The sequence below is a fragment of the Martes martes genome (genome assembly GCF_963455335.1).
Source record: "Martes martes genome assembly, chromosome: 4".
Lineage (NCBI taxonomy): Eukaryota > Metazoa > Chordata > Mammalia > Carnivora > Mustelidae > Martes > Martes martes.
Genome location: NC_137891.1, coordinates 177807096 through 177824387, shown reverse-complemented (window position 1 = coordinate 177824387; position 17292 = coordinate 177807096). Strand labels below are relative to the sequence as shown.

The 17292-nt window shown below is 43.5% G+C and overlaps 1 protein-coding gene across 1 annotated transcript in view; it reads right to left on the bottom strand.

Annotated features, from left to right (window-relative positions):
- Positions 1-17292, bottom strand: part of UBR4 (ubiquitin protein ligase E3 component n-recognin 4) — a gene marked incomplete at its 5' end in the record, with an annotated part of 134946 nt that overhangs the window by 110703 nt on the left and 6951 nt on the right. The window contains 16 exons of the mRNA XM_080800779.1: positions 1102-1187; positions 1308-1467; positions 2651-2838; positions 3686-3803; positions 4265-4402; positions 4537-4636; positions 9202-9392; positions 9478-9537; positions 10120-10244; positions 13358-13482; positions 13640-13781; positions 13905-14007; positions 14516-14655; positions 14764-14893; positions 15684-15787; positions 17021-17118. Of these exons, the coding sequence (XP_080656905.1) occupies positions 1102-1187; positions 1308-1467; positions 2651-2838; positions 3686-3803; positions 4265-4402; positions 4537-4636; positions 9202-9392; positions 9478-9537; positions 10120-10244; positions 13358-13482; positions 13640-13781; positions 13905-14007; positions 14516-14655; positions 14764-14893; positions 15684-15787; positions 17021-17118 (2008 nt within the window). The remainder of the gene's footprint in view (positions 1-1101; positions 1188-1307; positions 1468-2650; positions 2839-3685; positions 3804-4264; positions 4403-4536; positions 4637-9201; positions 9393-9477; positions 9538-10119; positions 10245-13357; positions 13483-13639; positions 13782-13904; positions 14008-14515; positions 14656-14763; positions 14894-15683; positions 15788-17020; positions 17119-17292) is intronic.

Here is a 17292-nt window from a genome sequence, read left to right as displayed (position 1 = left end):
ATGAGAACCCCCTGGTTATCCAGGGAACACGTACAAGATCACAGCAACACCTGGAGTAGCAACAAACCCTGACACAACCAAAACGTCCATCAATGGGAGCAGAGGGGAGATGAATAAATTGGTACAGTCACAAACACAATGGCACAGCATATAATAGTCAAAACAAGAACTACAGAATTAGCAATAAAACAGGTGAATCTTGGCAATATAATGAAAATAACACTAAATGAAAAAAGAAAGCCTAACAAGACTATATATAGAGAGGATGGTATCATTTACTATAAAGCTAAAAGCAATCAAGTAATTTGAAAATTTAAAGAATATAAATGTAAAAATAAACATATATATAAAACTAATGAAAGGGGGAATTTGAGATACAGGATTCAAGACATCACTTACTTGTGGGGAGAAAAAACCCTAAGATTTTTTAAGGCCTCAATCAAGATCCTAGGCTTTATTTTGCTGGTGAGTTTGCAAGTAAGCTTGTATCAGAAAGCATCTACCTCCTGTAATTTGAATGACTCTTTTAAAACACATTTCCAGGGCGCCTGGGTGGCTCAGTGGGTTAAGCCTCTGCCTTCGGCTCAGGTCATGATCTCAGGGTCCTGGGATCGAGTTCCGCATCGGGCTCTCTGCTCAGCAGGGAGCCTGTTCCTCCCCTCTCTCTCTGCCTGCCTCTCTACCTACTTGTGATCTCTCTGTGTGAAATAAATAAATAAAATCTTTAAAAAAAAAAAACAAAACACATTTCCAACATGGATTCCTTGGATTACCGGTGGAGTTAAGCAATTCCTAGGATTGTTAGCCACTGATATTTCCCTTTTTTATAAACTGCCCTCTTATCTATTTTGCCCACCTGTCTACTAGGACACTCATCAGGAGCTGGTTTTGTAGTTTTTCCTTTGCTTTAAGCTTACTAAACGACATTTTCTCTGTCTTGAAATGATCCTGATGGGGCAGCGGGACATACTAGAATAATCTCTCAAACTCTTCCCAGTGAAGGTGTTTCCACAACAAGCCATGTTCCTTTGTAATCGGAACACTACAGCCTACTGGGACCGGACACACAGCACTTGGCCGAAGGTACTGGTACAGACAAACCTGCAGATTGGGTGACTGAAGGTCAGAAGTTACCAGAGAGTGGTTGAAGTGATAGAGAGCAGCAGCAAACTCTTCATCTGATGAACCTGGAAAGCAAATAAGGACACTCATTACTCAAGCAGCCCCTTGACACATCACACCTCCCTGTCAACAGCCGAACGCCACTGGGGGAAAAAATCCACCAGGCCCCTATCCTGCCCACTGACCCTTGAGTCCATCTTTGTCCACCTCCTTAATGATGCTGGCCAGGGTGGCCATGTGGTGTTCTGAAAGAGACACACTCAGGTAGTTTCGGATAAAATTGTTCCGCGAGTTCAGCATGGAAGAAGTGATGAAGTTCAAAATGTTGGAAGCCAGGCCTAAGAACTGAAAAAAAACATAAAGAACCTTATGTCAGGTCCATAAGCCCAGACTGCATCCAAATCCTGAACATAAAGAGAACTAAAACACGCCCATAGATATGATGCAACAAAAGCCATGAATTAAAGGGTCAGATTTTAAATCCCCTATGGTGGAACAAAATTTAATTATGACAATCTTTCCCACATAATTCTACCAGTTACACAAAATGGCACCAGTTGAACACAATAGACTTCAGAAAACACTGTGGGAAGACAGAGGTAGTTTCTAGATAGACTTGCTTCTGTCATTCCTCTAAGGCCCTGAACTTCTTCAGCTCAAGGACATTACTGAAATAAGGAATTCTGGGATGCCTGGGTGGCTCAGTCGGTTAAGCAGCTGCCTTCGGTTCAGATCATGATCCCAGAGTCCTGGGATGAGTCCCGCCTCTGGCTCCTTGCTCAGCGGGGAGCCTTGCTTCTCCCTCTTCCTCTACCTCCTACTCTGCCTGCTTGTGCTCTCTTTCTCTGACAAATAAATAAAACCTTAAAAAAAAAAAATTCTGAAGCCTGTATAATCATTATACACACACAAAATTCTCAACTCTTTGTTACTCAAAATGAACTGAATTATTGTGTAAATGTTTTATGTCCACAACCTCGATGAGATGAAGCTGTATGAAAGTGTGCTCCGTATCTGCCTTATCAATCTAGCTTTAGAACAGCGCTGACACATAGTACATCATCTAGAAACGCTGCTTGAACAAATAATTTAGCAAGCACTTAGGATGGACCACACCTACGCTAAGGGCTCTTTCATTCTTCGCAACACCCCTAAAGGCAGATACAATCACTCCCATATGACAGAAGATAAAACTGAGGCTTGGAGAAGTTTTAGACTCTTGCCCAAAGTTTCAGAGCCAGGAGTGGCGGAAGCAGGATTCAAATCCACTTCTAACTCCAAAGGTCATGTTACTAACTCTCAATCAAAGAAACAATACCAAGAGTACAACTCAATCAAACACCATGGGTACACTTAAGTCTTAAGAAAAAATATCAAAAAAAAAAAAAAAAAAAAAAAAAAAAAAAAGAAAAAATATCTAAATATTACAGTTAATCCAACCTACAAAATGTTTTAGTTCAAACGATCTGCTTTTCACACCCCTTCTCCCCATCTCTCCCTCCCCTAAACCTCAGAAATCCACTCTTACCAACTCAGGATCTTTGCGACTAGCCAAAATGTTGCCCTTCTCACCAGGGGCCTGTTTACTGGGGCTTTTAACTCGAGGAGAGCTCTCCAGCGGAGGGGGCGGGGGAGGGGGCGGAGGTGCCACTTTCTCTTTACTGGGGGAGATGGTCTCCTCAAACCATTGCCCCAAAATAGGCTCACTGTCATCATCTGAACAGAGAAAGAAATAAGTAATAAAAATCACACATTTTTACAAAATTTTCAGTACATCTGCTTTGTGGAAGTGTCTACGTCAAAAGGAACACAAGGATATCTTGATTTCAGGTGGTTGTTACGTGGCTGCGTAAATTTGCCGGTACTCATCTAAATGTACCCATAAAACAGGAGCATTTTATGGCATGTATACTGTACCTCAATAAAACTGGTATTTCTTAAAGGAACCCAATGAAGAGAAATGACGTCACTTTACTGGCAACAAGCCAAACATTTTGAAAAACAAATTTTTACTTGTCTATCAGTTGTAATGCCCAAATTAAGAGCCACACATTTCACAATACTATACATTACTCCCACAAACCTGATTATAAAGAACCTGAGACATTTTTCTTATTCAATCTCCAAACAAGAGGGAGTGCTCGTTTTGCCCTGTTGTTCACTGCAACAGAGTCCGGAGTTCCTCTCCCTACTCCTCCCCAAGCCACACATCGATGACAACAGCCAAACCAAATCCCTCATACACAACCTCTGGAGACTGGGAAAGCTCAGAACAGAGTTCACGAAATGGGTCCACACAAAAAGAAAGAGGAACGGAGATGTATTCTGATCTTGGAGGGGAAGGGCTAAAAAGCAATCCGGGCTTCACTGAGAGTAGTTTCTGTCCTTCAGTCTCCACAGTTCAAATTACTCCTAAATAAGATGTCACCTTTGAGGGCACAGAAAATCAAGATCCACACTAGGCAGGTGAAGACGGCAAACAGAACACTAAAGGAAGCCATGGGGGAACTTTCTGTTGCACTCTGCTGCCTGTCTCCTGGAGACCAAAAAGAGCCCTCTCTACCTTGGCTGCTGTCTTCCTCCGTGCTGCTGAAATCATCCTCATAGTAGGTGTTTGAATCGGTCGAGGCGCTGGCGTCGCTGCTCATGGAGCCTTTCCTCTGACGCTGCAGGACACAGGCCTAGGAAAGCAGGAGGCCTTGTAACTGCTGGTCACAAAAATGGAGCCACCCTAATTCACCTCGTTCACCACATCAGACACCTTCTCTGTGTCTTTTCCTTTCCTCTAAATCTAGGAAGTCCTTCTAACAGCACTTTTCCTTCTAGGCTCTGATCACTTTATCCCACCAAGGTACTCCAAAGCCAAGGCTATGGACAAGAATTGAATCAGGAGTGTTTCCAGAATGCCCTCTAAGTTATTGCATCAGCATGACAACCGTCTCAAAGCACCAAGCAATCATATGTATCACAACACTGCAATCAACAACAGATTCAAATGTGCAATCATTTAAGAATTTTGCTCATCTTCAAAACCACCACCACAACTCTTGAGATTATGAAGGCCATGGTATACAATCTTCTTCATCATTTTGAAAGGATTATGTAAGAGCTTTCAACTCTCAGAAGCATTGACACCACCCACCTTTCTGTAGGAGGTTGAGAGCAATGTCAACAGCAGGTTTGTCAGTGGAACAGAGTCAATCAGCCGCTGGATCCTCTGGATGGAGGTGCTCTGGGCCATAATGCTCAGGACCGCAGGAGGACCATCTGTCTCCCAGCCCTTAAGGGAACCGTAGCAAAAGAGAATTCATGTCCTCCAACTGAGCAGGAAGTAACAGGATCGGATGGCTCATGGGAGCTCCCCCAGAAGTGAAGCCAGCAATGGAGATGCTGACCCCAAGCACGAGTCCTCACCTTGTGCAGAGCTTCCACTTGTAGGTCTTGAAAGAGAGAGGTTAACAGCTTGACAGCATGGTTTGCCAGTATTACAGAGAGCACCCCAAATCCTTGGTGCCTACACACACACACACAAAAAAAAACAGCAAACAAACAAATTACAACCTCAAAAACAGGGCATCTTGCCATTTGGGGCCTTGACCCCTTTCAGAAACTATGGACCTTTCCCCAGAAGGAAAAAAAATGCACACATAATATCTACATGTAATTTCAAAAGCTTCATCTCCCTAAAGCCCACTCACAGCCTGCCTCAGGACCCATAGGCTTCAGGTTAAGAACTCCAGGACTACAGAAAGGCTTCCAAACACCAGCATTTTGGAATTCAAACTATCGGTTCGAATTTACAGGGTGATGTGAAAGATGACATTCAAAGGTTGGTTGAACTTTTTAAAAAGTCATTCTTTTGGGTGCCTGGTGGCTCAGTGGGTTAAGCATCTGCCTTCAGCTGAGGTCGTGATCTCAGGGTCCCTGCATCAGGCTCCCTGCTCGGTGGACAGCCTGCTTCTCCCTCTCCCTCTGCCTCTGCCTATAACACCTCCTGTTTGTACTCTCTCTAATAAGTAAAAATCTCTAAAAAAAACCCTTAAAATTAAAAAAATAATAATAAAAGTCATTCTCTTCAGAGAACTTCTGGGCTGATAAACAGAGGGAAATAAAAGAGTGGTATGTGTTGGAGGGCAGGGATGCTCTGCACTGTTTCCCCACACCCTGCCCTAGATATCTCTTCCATCTGGCTGTTCTAGGGTGATAACCTCTTATAAGAAACTGCTCATCAATTAAGAAAAAAAGTCATTCTTCTGAGAAGAAAAAGGGTGAAAATCACCAACTTCTATAAAGTATCTAGTCATAAACTAAAGAGAATAAAAACAAAGTTTTATACTTTAAATGTGAGTAAAACTTTTTCTTTCTGTCCAAATGACCACGGGGCAAAAAATTAGTACACCTAAAACACAAAGAGCTCATGTCCATCAGTAAGAAAAAAGGAGAAACACTGAAGAGAAAACAGGGGTAAAAGACACAGTTACAGCAGTACTCATAAAGAAACACAAGTAGGAGTGATGTAATACCATCTTTCTCTTTTAAAATTAGACAAACATGAAGATTAATGACAGCCACTGTCAAAGATGACTGGGAGAAATGGGCACATGCGCACATACAGCTAGTGAGAGTGCCATCAGAACAGTCTAGCAAAACCCTGCAAATTTTTACATAAGTATGCCCTTTTGTCCCAACAATCATACTTCTGGGAATTTACCCCAAGGGGATAATTAAACAAGTTCACAAACATTAACATTCAGAAAATTTATCAAAGCTTAGTTTATCAACACAAGAAATTTAATACAGCCTAAGTAAGTGTTTCAATAGGGTAATTAGTTAACAACAGCATGTTTATATGGTGGAAAACCACCAGCCATTAAACACTCACAGTGAATCCGAAACGGCACCACTGAAAAGTTATCTATAATATTTTTTCTTTTTTCTTCTTTTAAAAGATTTTATTTATTTGACAGACAGAGATCACAAGTAGGCAGAGAGGCAGGCAGAGAAAGAGAGGGGGAAGGAGGCTCCCTGCTGAGCAGAGGGCCTGAAGAGGGGCTCAATCCCAGGACCCTGAGATCATGACCTGAGCTGAAGGCAGATGCTTTAACCCACTGAGCCAACCAGGCGCCTCATCTACGATATTTTCTTTTTCTTTTCTCTCTCTTTTTTTTTAAGATTTTATTTATTTATTTGACAGAGAGAGAGATCACAAGAAGGCAGAGAGGCAGGCAGAGAGAGGAAGAAGCAGGCTCCCCGCTGAGCAGAGAGCCCGATGCGGGGCTCGATCCCAGGACCCTGGAATCATGACCTGAGCCGAAGGCAGAGGCTTTAACCCACTGAGCCACCCAGGCGCCCCATCTACGATATTTTCTAACAGCAATCCTGTTCTGTAAACATACACATCTTTTTTTTTTTTTTTAAAGATTTTATTTATTTATTTGACAGACAGATCACAAGTAGGTAGAGAGGCAGGCAGAGAGAGAGGAGGAAGCAGGCTCCCTGCTGAGCAGAGAGCCCGATGTGGGGCTCGATCCCAGGATGCTGGGATCATGACCTGAGCTGAAGGCAGCGGCTTTAACCCACTGAGCCACCCAGGCACCCCTAAACATACACATCTTATATACGCGCACTGAAAAACGTCAGAAGAGTGTTTAACCAGTTTGGGAGACAGAATGGGATGACTTATTTTCCCCTTTCTTAAGGCTTGTAACTTACATAAGGTATAGTTTTTTTTTTTTTTTTAAGATTTTATTTATTTATTTGAGAGAGAGAGAGACAGAGAGAGAGCATGAGAGGGGAGGTCAGAGGGAGAAACAGACTCCCCACGGAGCTGGGAGCCTGATGTGGGACTTGATCCCAGGACTCCAGGATCATGACCTGAGCTGAAGGCAGCCACTCAACCAACTGAGCCACCCAGGCACCCTAGATTTTCTTTTTTAAATGTCAAGAAACAAGAGCTGTTTTTTAAACATTACTGTTACTTTGAAGGATAGACCTTTTGGCATCCTCCCATTTCCTGCTACAGTGCCAAGTGTGAAGACAGAAATTCAAAAAATCACAAACTACTGTTCTCTCTGGAACATGCTTATCTCCCTTCTTTGCCTGGTATCTAATATCTACCATCCCAAGGTCTATTTCAAATTTCAGCTCATTTAACACTTCCTCAAGGAAACCTGCCTTGATTTCTCTGCCCAGGCCAAATACCCTGATTAGAATACTCTCCAGATACAATCTGACATGACCTCTTCATGTCTCTTAGAAACATGTTTTTGTTTTTGTTTTTGTTTTTAATATAATACATCACAGCCTTCCAGAACTGTCACAGAGCTCAGGACAGAGAAGATACTCAGTGAATAATCTGTTGAATGAGGTCCAGAATTGGACTTCCTCCTTGAACTCCAGACATCCATACCAACTGCCCATTCACCATCTCACAAAGAGAGGTCTGAAAGTCATCTCAAACTCAGCATGGCAAAGACGAAATTCTATACTTCTTCCCCTTCCTGCCACCCAAGCCCTAAGCCAGTGTTCCCTGTCTCCATAAATTATACAACCCAGTTGCTCATGCGAAAAAATTCTGATGTCATATCTTTTACACTCACTACCCAAGCCATCACCAAATCCTGTCAGCTGTACCCTCCAAACACACACTGCTTTGACCTCTTCTATCTGCCTTTCCCACAAGCACCCTATTCCAAGTCCCTTCATCTCTCGTTTGGAATAATGCATGAGCTTCCCAACTACTCTCCCTCCTTTGTGCCTTAGACCCTGCAGTCTTATTCTCCCCACACCAGCTGGGTTCTTGGGTCACTAAGAACTAATAGATCAGATCACTCCCCTGGGGAAAACCCTCCACCACTTACAGATTACACTTGGCACAGGCAGATCTGGCCCCTGGCTACCTCTCCCCAAGGGCTCCACTCCAGCCACACTGACCTTGCTGATCCTTAAAAATGTCAATCATGGCGCGCCTGGGTGGCTCAGTGGGTTAAAGCCTCTGCCTTCGCTTCGAGTCACAGTCTCAGGGACCTGGGATTAAGCCCCGCTCGATCCCAGGCAGATTAAGCATCTGCCTTCAGCTCAGGACATGATCCCAGGGTCCTGGGGTCGAGCCCTACATCGGGCTCTCTGCTCAGCAGGGAGACTGCTTCCCCCTCTCTCTCTGCCTGCCTCTCTGCCTACTTGTGACCTGTCAAATAAATAAAAAAAATCTTTTAAAAAAAAGATGTCAATCATACCCTCACCTCCAAATCTGAACTCTACCCCCAAAATTTGCATGGCTCACTCTGTCACCTCACATATGTTCTCTCCACCTTGTCCTTAGAGCCCATTCCTTATCATCCTAACTAAAATAACACCCCCGTCACTCTCCAGCCCCTCGCTGAGGCCTATTTTTCTTCATAACACTTCTATGAGAATCAATCATGAACTTACTAGTATACTTGTGTTCACTGTTGTTCCAATTAGAAAATAAGCTCCATGAAAGCACAGACATTTGCTTTGAACAGCACTACATCCTCCATGCCTGGAAGAGCCCAGCACGTGGTAGGGACTCAAAAAACAAATAAAATCCAGAAATGCCTGGGCTTAGAAAATAAAACCTCGCACCACATGGAAGTTCCATCTCTAACTCCTCTCCAAGCAAGTAGGGCTTACTGTCCAGACTGCATCAGGATGGCAGCAAATGTTCTAGGAAGCAAGCCAAGAGGACCTGACAATCCTCCTTACAGGTCAAAGATGCAGGTGAGTAATTAACTACAAGTCACACCAGCCTGTTTTACAAAACAGAGGCATTTTTTTTCTGATTTGAACCTCATAAAAACCCTGAAAGTTACATTACACAGACATTTCCCCCTCTTAGAGATAAGCAAACTCAGAAAAAAATGAGCAATTTGTCCAAAATCACACAGCTATGATGTAGAGAGGAGACAATAATCACCACCTTAGTTGTTAAATGTAACCAGGTATGGCGGCAAACAGTTCCACTGATGTGAAGATTAGAGGGCTTACCCTAGCTCCCCATCAATACAAAACGGCAGTGACACAAAACACAACATGAACAGCAATCGAGTAGACACGTACCCTTTCCCAGGTCCCAGTTTAGGAGAGCCCACTCCCTCTTTTGTTCGAGAAAGGATGTCTCTGACTCGGAGTGCAGCCAGTGGGTCTTTCTCTTTCCCCTTATCGGCCAAGGCAGTAGGACTGAGGTTCAATATGAGGAAAAGGCTGTTTAACAAACACCAGGCACCCAGCAACTGGAAGTTCTGATAGTGCTGTTGAAAAAGTACAAAAGAAAAGGATGACCGCGGAGATCTTCCGAGCTATGAGATAGGAATGTAGCAGAGACATACTTCTTACCTCTCCACCAGCCCGCCGGGAGTTGCTGATCGCTTGTCCAATCATGTCATAGATTTCAAGCTGTCCAACATCAAACATACACAGAAATCTGAGCAAGCTGACCTACTTCATTAAAAAATTTAATCCCACCCGAATTAATTTCACTTGGAAAATTTAATATCCTCAAGTCACTTTCTAATGACAGGATTCTATCACACTTTCCTTGACCTTCACATGGTGTTGACTCCTTGTTACACTCAGCTCACGGCTCACCTCAGAGATGTCTCCCCCATACAACCTAAAGCAACACAGCCAGGCCCCCATCAGATCGCAGCACCTCACAGGGACGCATCCTACACACCCACCATTCTGGGAGACTATCTCGTGTACTGCGGGCCTCTGCTCAAAGCGCAGTGACGCACAGCAAGCCCTCAGCACACGTGCAGACTGGGTGACTCATCTTTCACAAGGTCCACTGCCACCACGATGACGCGGTGCCTTCCACAGAGACAACCATGTGAATGCCCACCTCTCAGACCTGCTACCAAGGGGAAGGGCACGGAGAGGACTCAACATCCTTTCCTCTCCCTGGAAAGAGGGTGGACCTGGCACTACCTCCTCACTGAACAACGGAGGCCCCCGGGGACAGGGGACCCAGCTTACACATTTCTGGACAATTGTAGCCGCATCGCTCTCGTAGTCCTCTTCTTTGGAGCTTGTGGACCCCGTCCGCACCTGCTGGGCACTACCCACATGCAGGATGGCCATGCAAGTTGCCACACTCACACCTAGAGGGGGAGAGAAAGATGCACAGATTCCAATCATGGCACAGTCCCAGGAGTCCGCCAAAACAGGAACAGAAAACACAACCCACCCCTCAAACCATTCCATGATTTGACGACTGAGAGTAATGTCCACAAGAGCAAGAATAGATAGCGTTACCATCCGGTCCAGCAATCACACTCCAGAGTATTTACCTGAACAAGGTGAACCCTTGCTTCCACATCAAAACCTGCACACGAGCACTTATTATAGCTTTGTCTGTAACTGCCAACAATGAGAAGCAACTGAGATGCTCTACCACAAACTATGGCACACCCACACAGAGAATATTATTCAGCAATAAAAAAGGGTGAGCGATCAAGTCATAAAAAAATCAAGGAGGAACACTTAAATGCACACTCCAAGCAGAAGAAGCCAGTCTGAAAAGGCAACATAATGTGTAATTGATTCCAATTTTAGGGCACTCTGGGAAAGTCAAAACCATGGAGACAGTAAAAAGCTCAGTGGTTTCTGGCAGCGGGGGCAGGACAGCGGGATTACTAGGTAGAGCCCAGGAAAACTGCAGAGCAGAGAAACTACATTGTGTCACACTGATGATAAGTACAGGACATTACACATTTGTCAAAACCCACAGAACCGCCTAACAAAAGGAAACCCTGACATAAACAATGGACTTCAGATAATAGTATATCAAATGCTGGGTTGATCATTATAACAAAGTTCATTACCTTAGTAATGCAATACGTGAATAATAATAAGGGTAACGGTACTGGGGAGAGAGGGTAGACAGGAACTCTGTATAACCTGCTCGACTTCTCTATAAACCTAAAACTCCTTTAAAAATAAAATCTATGGGGTGCCTGGGTGGCTCAGTGGGTTAAAGCCTCTGCCTTCGGCTCAGGTCATGGTCCCAGGGTCCTGGGATCAAGCCCCACATCAGGCTCTCTGTTCAGCAGGGGGCCTGCTTCCCTTCCCCTCTCTCTGCCTGCCTCTCTGCCTACTTGTGATCTCTGTCTGTCAAATAAATAAATAAAATCTTTAATAAATAAATAAAAATAAAATCTATTGGGGCGCCTGGGTGGCTCAGTGGGTTAAAGCCTCTGCCTTCGGCACAGGTCATGATTCCAGGGTCCTGGGATCGAGCCCCGAGTCAGGCACTCTGCTCAGCAGGGAGCCTGCTTCCCTTCCTCTCTCTCTACCTGCCTCTCTGCCTACTTGTGATCTCTGTCAAATAAATAAATAAAATCTTAAAAATAAAATAAAATAAAATCTATTAACTTTAAAACATCACAAAATGATTTCCCATTTTTCCAAGATTATGGGCAAAAACATTCCATGTCTGGTGTTCCTCAAAGACACTAAGGCCAAATCCTCGTCTTTATGTCAAATCCCAGGCCATCAAATTTCAACAACCCAAACCTGGAATCTTTAATCCAACTAAAAAAATTTTTTTTCTTTTTTTTTCTTTTTTTTAAGATTTTATTTATTTGACAGAGATCACAAGTAGGCAGAGAGGCAGCCAGAGAGAGAGGAAGGGAAGCAGGCTCCCCGCTGAGCAGAGAGCCCGATGCGGGGCTCGATCCCAGGACCCTGAGATCATGACCTGAGCCGAAGGCAGAGGCTTTAACCCACTGAGCCACCCAGGCACCCCCCAACTAAAAAATTTTAAGAACTCTTTAACCAATATTGACTAAGTACACAGACAGCCATGTGATACTCAAGAAATTTCCTAAAAATTAAATAATCCCAACTTAAAAATTGCAAAAAATCAAAGACAGAGGATGAGGAAATGAGCACTGGAGATGAGCTAGGGGAGAACACACTTTTCCATGTATCTTTAGCTTTCTCGTCCCTTTGCTGCTGCCCTACCTCAGGCTCTTACCATGTCTTGCCTGAATGACTACAAAAAATCCTCCTAACAGAGCTTCCTGCCTCCAAATTTCCCCACACCAAAATATCCTGCACACTGCTGCTTGAATATAGGTCGGAATTTTCAGTGGTTTCTACTGTTTATAGGACATTTTCCACATGACTTAGACTGCGTTTCTAAGACCTCTGTGATTGTGTCCTCCGTTCTCTCTGGCTATATAATACCCACTAATCACATATCCTCTCCCCTCATCCCTTCCCTCCACACACTTATACAGTATGCTCCCCCAAACTCTAGGGTATTTTGAGTCCTGCTTCAGCCTCTACCTCAGGATAGCCAAGCTGCAATCCCACCTGCCCTACAGAACTCCTTCCTTACTAGTGCTTTACCCAATTTAAAGTGCCTTTCTCTTTATATCCCTTTTGCATCCAGATGTTCAAAATAAAGTTATTGAAAGAATGTAGGGAGATGATCAACCTCAGCAATTATTGGTGTCCCCAAAGTCAGGTTGCCAAAGCTGTTCAAAACCTCACTCAGAGAACCAAGTAAACATCATAAATTGGTGTACCTTCCCAGACATACAGGACTACAGTATTTAAAACCAAGGATCAGTGAATTGGGTTAAAAAGTCACTGTCGTAGCAACTTAAAAGACAGCAAACACCAGACATCAATCCCCACTCTCGAGGCAGCACGAGCAACAGGAAGAAAGGGGATTTGGGGGAGCATGAAGGGTAACAGCTGCTATATTTATCAATATAAACAGATACCACCTGTTCTGTAAAGGCTTCCTCAGACTTGCTCCCACAGCAAGACCCCATCTCTCCCTTCTTTGTGCACCCAACTACTCTACACTTCTCTTACTGCCTTTATCACCCCCTACTGTGTATTTTTCCATGTGGTCCTAACTGTTCTCAATGTAGGCTCCTTGATGGCATGGATTACATATTGTTTATCTCAAAATCCCAACAGTACTTGGCATTTTGCTTTCCATACAGCAGATATTTACTATCTGCATATACTATGAAAGCAAATACGCACATCACGTGCCAACAGTTGTGCAACAGCAGGATAATTCACAAGATTCCTATGCAGACCTCCTTTCACCTAGATGAGACAGCAGATGATCCTCAGGGGTAAGGGCTCAAGGAAAGGGGAGAGAGCAGAGCACGCAGGGTGATCTTATGGCTTCCAGAAAGTATACTTGCACTGAACTGAGAAAATGAGATCAGACATCACAACCCCTCACCTGCATACAGACAACTTAGGCTGAGGACTGTCACATCTTGCAGACGAGAAGGATTGAGAGGTTCCAACACGGGGAGAGAGAGGGTATCCAATGCCATGGTTACATCAATCACCAGTGAATGAAAACTACAACATGACAGAGAAGGAGGTTAACCAAGGTGTCTCCTTGAATCCCTTGCTTCTATAATCTGGTAATTAAAGAAAGTTGGGATGCCATAAACAACTACCCAGTTTCTCTCGGAGCAGCTCTAGAAGTTAAAGCACACATCCTGGAGCACCTTACCCATTCCGAACAGCAGTGGCATCTGCTACTGTGGCTGGCATGATGAAGAAAGAATTGGCCAACACTGCATCTTGAAACCGATTAATGTAGCGCAGGAAATACGGCAGGTTCAAACACACGCGCAGGAGCTTCTCGGAGCCACCTGCATTAATGACAAGGCTCGACCTTACAAGTGGGCCTCCGGCTGCTGCTTGATTTTTTTCCCACTTAACAGAATTTTTGAAAGCAGAGAAACCAGCCTTATGACAACAATTAAGAGTCTTACCAAGCTCTTGAAGACTAGCCACATTCTGAGCTATAAACACATTCTTGGTTTTGATAGCAGAGGCTTGATCTGTGGATGACTGCTCATCATTTTCCCCTTCAGCCTGAAGAAAAACAAAGGATGTGAAAGGCCTAGCATGGTATTATCACCTGCTGACAACGGCCCTACAGTTCAGAATCTAAGCAAGAGCCAAAACTAGGCAGAAGGTCTATGGACACTCTTCAGAGTTCCCAGTTAATGAGGAGGGGAATCCCTCTCTAATGCTAGGGAAAATAAAAGTTATTTTCCCAAGAGGAGAAAAATCTAGAGCTTGAAGATACGTATATTCTACAACTAACAGAGAGTGTGATGCCTTTTACAGAAAAGTGTACGTGTCTTTTATATGTTTATTTGCATTGAGAAATTTTAGAAGAATGATCATCAAAATAATATCAACAGTAGAAAGAAAATCACCTCGTTTTTTTCTTTTTGGTTTGTATTCTTCTATTTCTTTCTACTCTAGGCAAATACATCATTTTACATCACAAATATTAGATACATTTGTTACTTTTTTCTAGTATTATCATCTTAAAAGCCCCAAGGGATGAGGACGTTTGGGTAGAGTAACTCACCGGAGTCTGTGGACCTATGGGTGGTGATGCTACAGTTCTAGGGTTAAAAACCGACGTCAACTGATTCAAAAAATTCATCTGTACCTCCTTCTGCCTCAGCTCTGGGCTTACAGGTGAGGCCAGTTCTTTTTGATCTTCCACTATAAATATAAAACCAGAAACAAGGATGAGCAGAGTGCCACTAGAAGCCAAAGCAGGAAAAGTTGGCCAGGGAAGCAAAGAACTAGGTCTGGCAAGCGAAGGCTCACCGTCTGAGAGTGTCTTCACCGTTTGTGGCAGCTTGGCTGATTTCATCATTGCTGTGAACGTGATAATTTCAGTCCTGTCTAGCCGACTACAGCCAGTACACAGGCCCTTGATGAGGAGAATCAAGTGTTTCTGAAAAGAAAACAAAGTCTAATATGTCTTTCAGAAGATACTACTCTTTTGGGACTTCTCACTGGCACAGGGCCAAATTCAGGTTCATATCAAGAACTGAAATCAGGGAAAACACTAAAGCAGAGATCACAAGCTGATGGTCCTCAGACCCTATCTGGTTTGCAAATTCGTCTTACTATGCTCACAGTGTTGCTGTTGGATTGTTATTTTTTTATTTGAAGTTACAGTTAACTTTTTAAAACATGGAAGGTTCAACAGACAAATCCAGATTTCTTATCTTTCTCAATAATTCACAAGATACAGCAACTGAGTCTCCACCCCTATCTGGCAATGACTGACTGGAGCTACATAGTGATTGGCCCTTTACAGCTGGGTCGGGCAACCCTTTTCAACTGGCACACTTCACCCATTTTATGTTATTTGCCTGACCCCTGGAAACGTGGAAGTTTGCAATCATTGCAAAATCCTCTGCAGCCCTCTATACCAGAGGCTGGTGAACCACAGCTCCCATTCAGCCCACTACCAGCTTTTGTAAATTAAGTTTACAGGACCACAGCTATGCTTTTTCATTTATGTATTGTCTGTGGCTGCTTTCATACTACAAAGGTCAAGTTTAAAAGACAGAGACTAGTTGCAAAAGGGACCAAATGGTCAGCAAATTGTTCACTATCCGGCCTGTTACAGGAATAGTTCACCAATCCCTGCTCTATACCACCCTTCTCCATCATGCCACTAGTGTGTCAAAGTCCTGCCTCAAAATAAGGGCCACAAATGAACCCATCACTCTCACCTGGGACACGGCACAAGCCTCATCTGGATTCTCCAAACGCAGGAGAGAAAACTCAATCAGGACTTTACAGGCTGCTGCCACCGACTGAAGCTGGTTCCGGGGAACTGAGAAGGAAATGGGCTTGACTTAACCTCAGACCACCACAGCTTGGTCAGCCTCATGGCTAACACATCAAACCAGACAACTCCCAAGCTCTGTGTCCAGCATTCCCAGCACCATTCCATAACAACAATCATTCAGAACCAACAACCCAAGGGCCAAACAAAGGCATCCTGGCACTGATACCATCCACTGCTTCTAGATCAATCTATCTCACATTTACTAGAAATTCATTATAATAGGAAATACAACACAGTAAGTACCAAACACTTCAAATATATTAACCCACTGAATCCTTAAACCAACATTTTGAGTAGGTACTATTGTTACCCCCTCCCCCTCTTTTTCATAACATAGGGAAATTACACCATAGAGAGGTTAAATGACTTGCCCAAAGTCACAGGGCTAGAATCAAATCCAGGAAGTCTGGCTCTAGAGTTCAAGCTCTTAACTACTAGAATATACTACTTCTCCTTTCTCATAGGTTCTAAATGTCTTTTACAAGAGGTTTCCTACACAAAATTTCTTCAAGCTAAAAGTGATTCCTCCACCGATAGTCAGCAGCTCTAATAAACACCACAGCACACAACAGTTACCCAGCAACCTTATAGCTTCCTTTCATTTTACTTGCTTAGCAAACTATTTAAGTAAATAATTCGAATTCTTCAGAACTCTGAGTTAGGTGTTTGGGTTTTTTTTAAGGACTTTTTTTAAACAAGTAAAAATGTAAAAATTCAGAAATAGCAGAAAATAAGAGTAAAAAAAGTTTAAAAGATGGGGAACTGAAATTGAAATCCCTTGACATACTAGAGAATACAAAAGAAGAATTTACTTTCTCACCAAAACCAAATAAAGAATAGCGCCTTCATCAGTGGCCCCGAACCTCAAGCTGGTATCCGCCCATCCCCCCTCAACCCCCAGAAATTAACATACTAGTAATTACATGTGCATGTATGAAACCAATAAAATGCTTTTGATTAAGAAGGTACAGTTTAACTTCATAGATTACGAAGCAGACATCCAAACCAAGTACTCTGCAAATCCCTCTTGGTTGGCCTATGTAAAGGAACTTCCAGAGCCTTATCAGACTGACAACGGTCTCCACTGCTGGGTGAACAGGTTAGGAGTGTTAAAACAGACTTCATTAACAACCTGTTCAGACACCTGCAAAGAGAAGACACAACCGTACCCCCCATCCCAAAGCCCTCAGAAGGGAGTGACAAGCACGGAATACTCACTGAGGCTGCAAACTGTTGTGATATAGTGTGTGGAAAGTGCAACAAAAGAGGAGTAGAAGGGCTCGTACTGCTTCTCGTGGTGCAGGATTTCGGATTCACTGCAAAGAAAATAATTTAGCTAGCATTTACTTAGTGTTTCCTATCCGCCAGACATCCTACCCCTTCACAGGCATTACAGTACTTACAGCAGCCCCATTTGGGAGGCACCGTTACCATCCCTATGTTCAAGACTGAGAAAGGGAAGCTCAGCAAGTTGAAAGTAAGCACCTTGC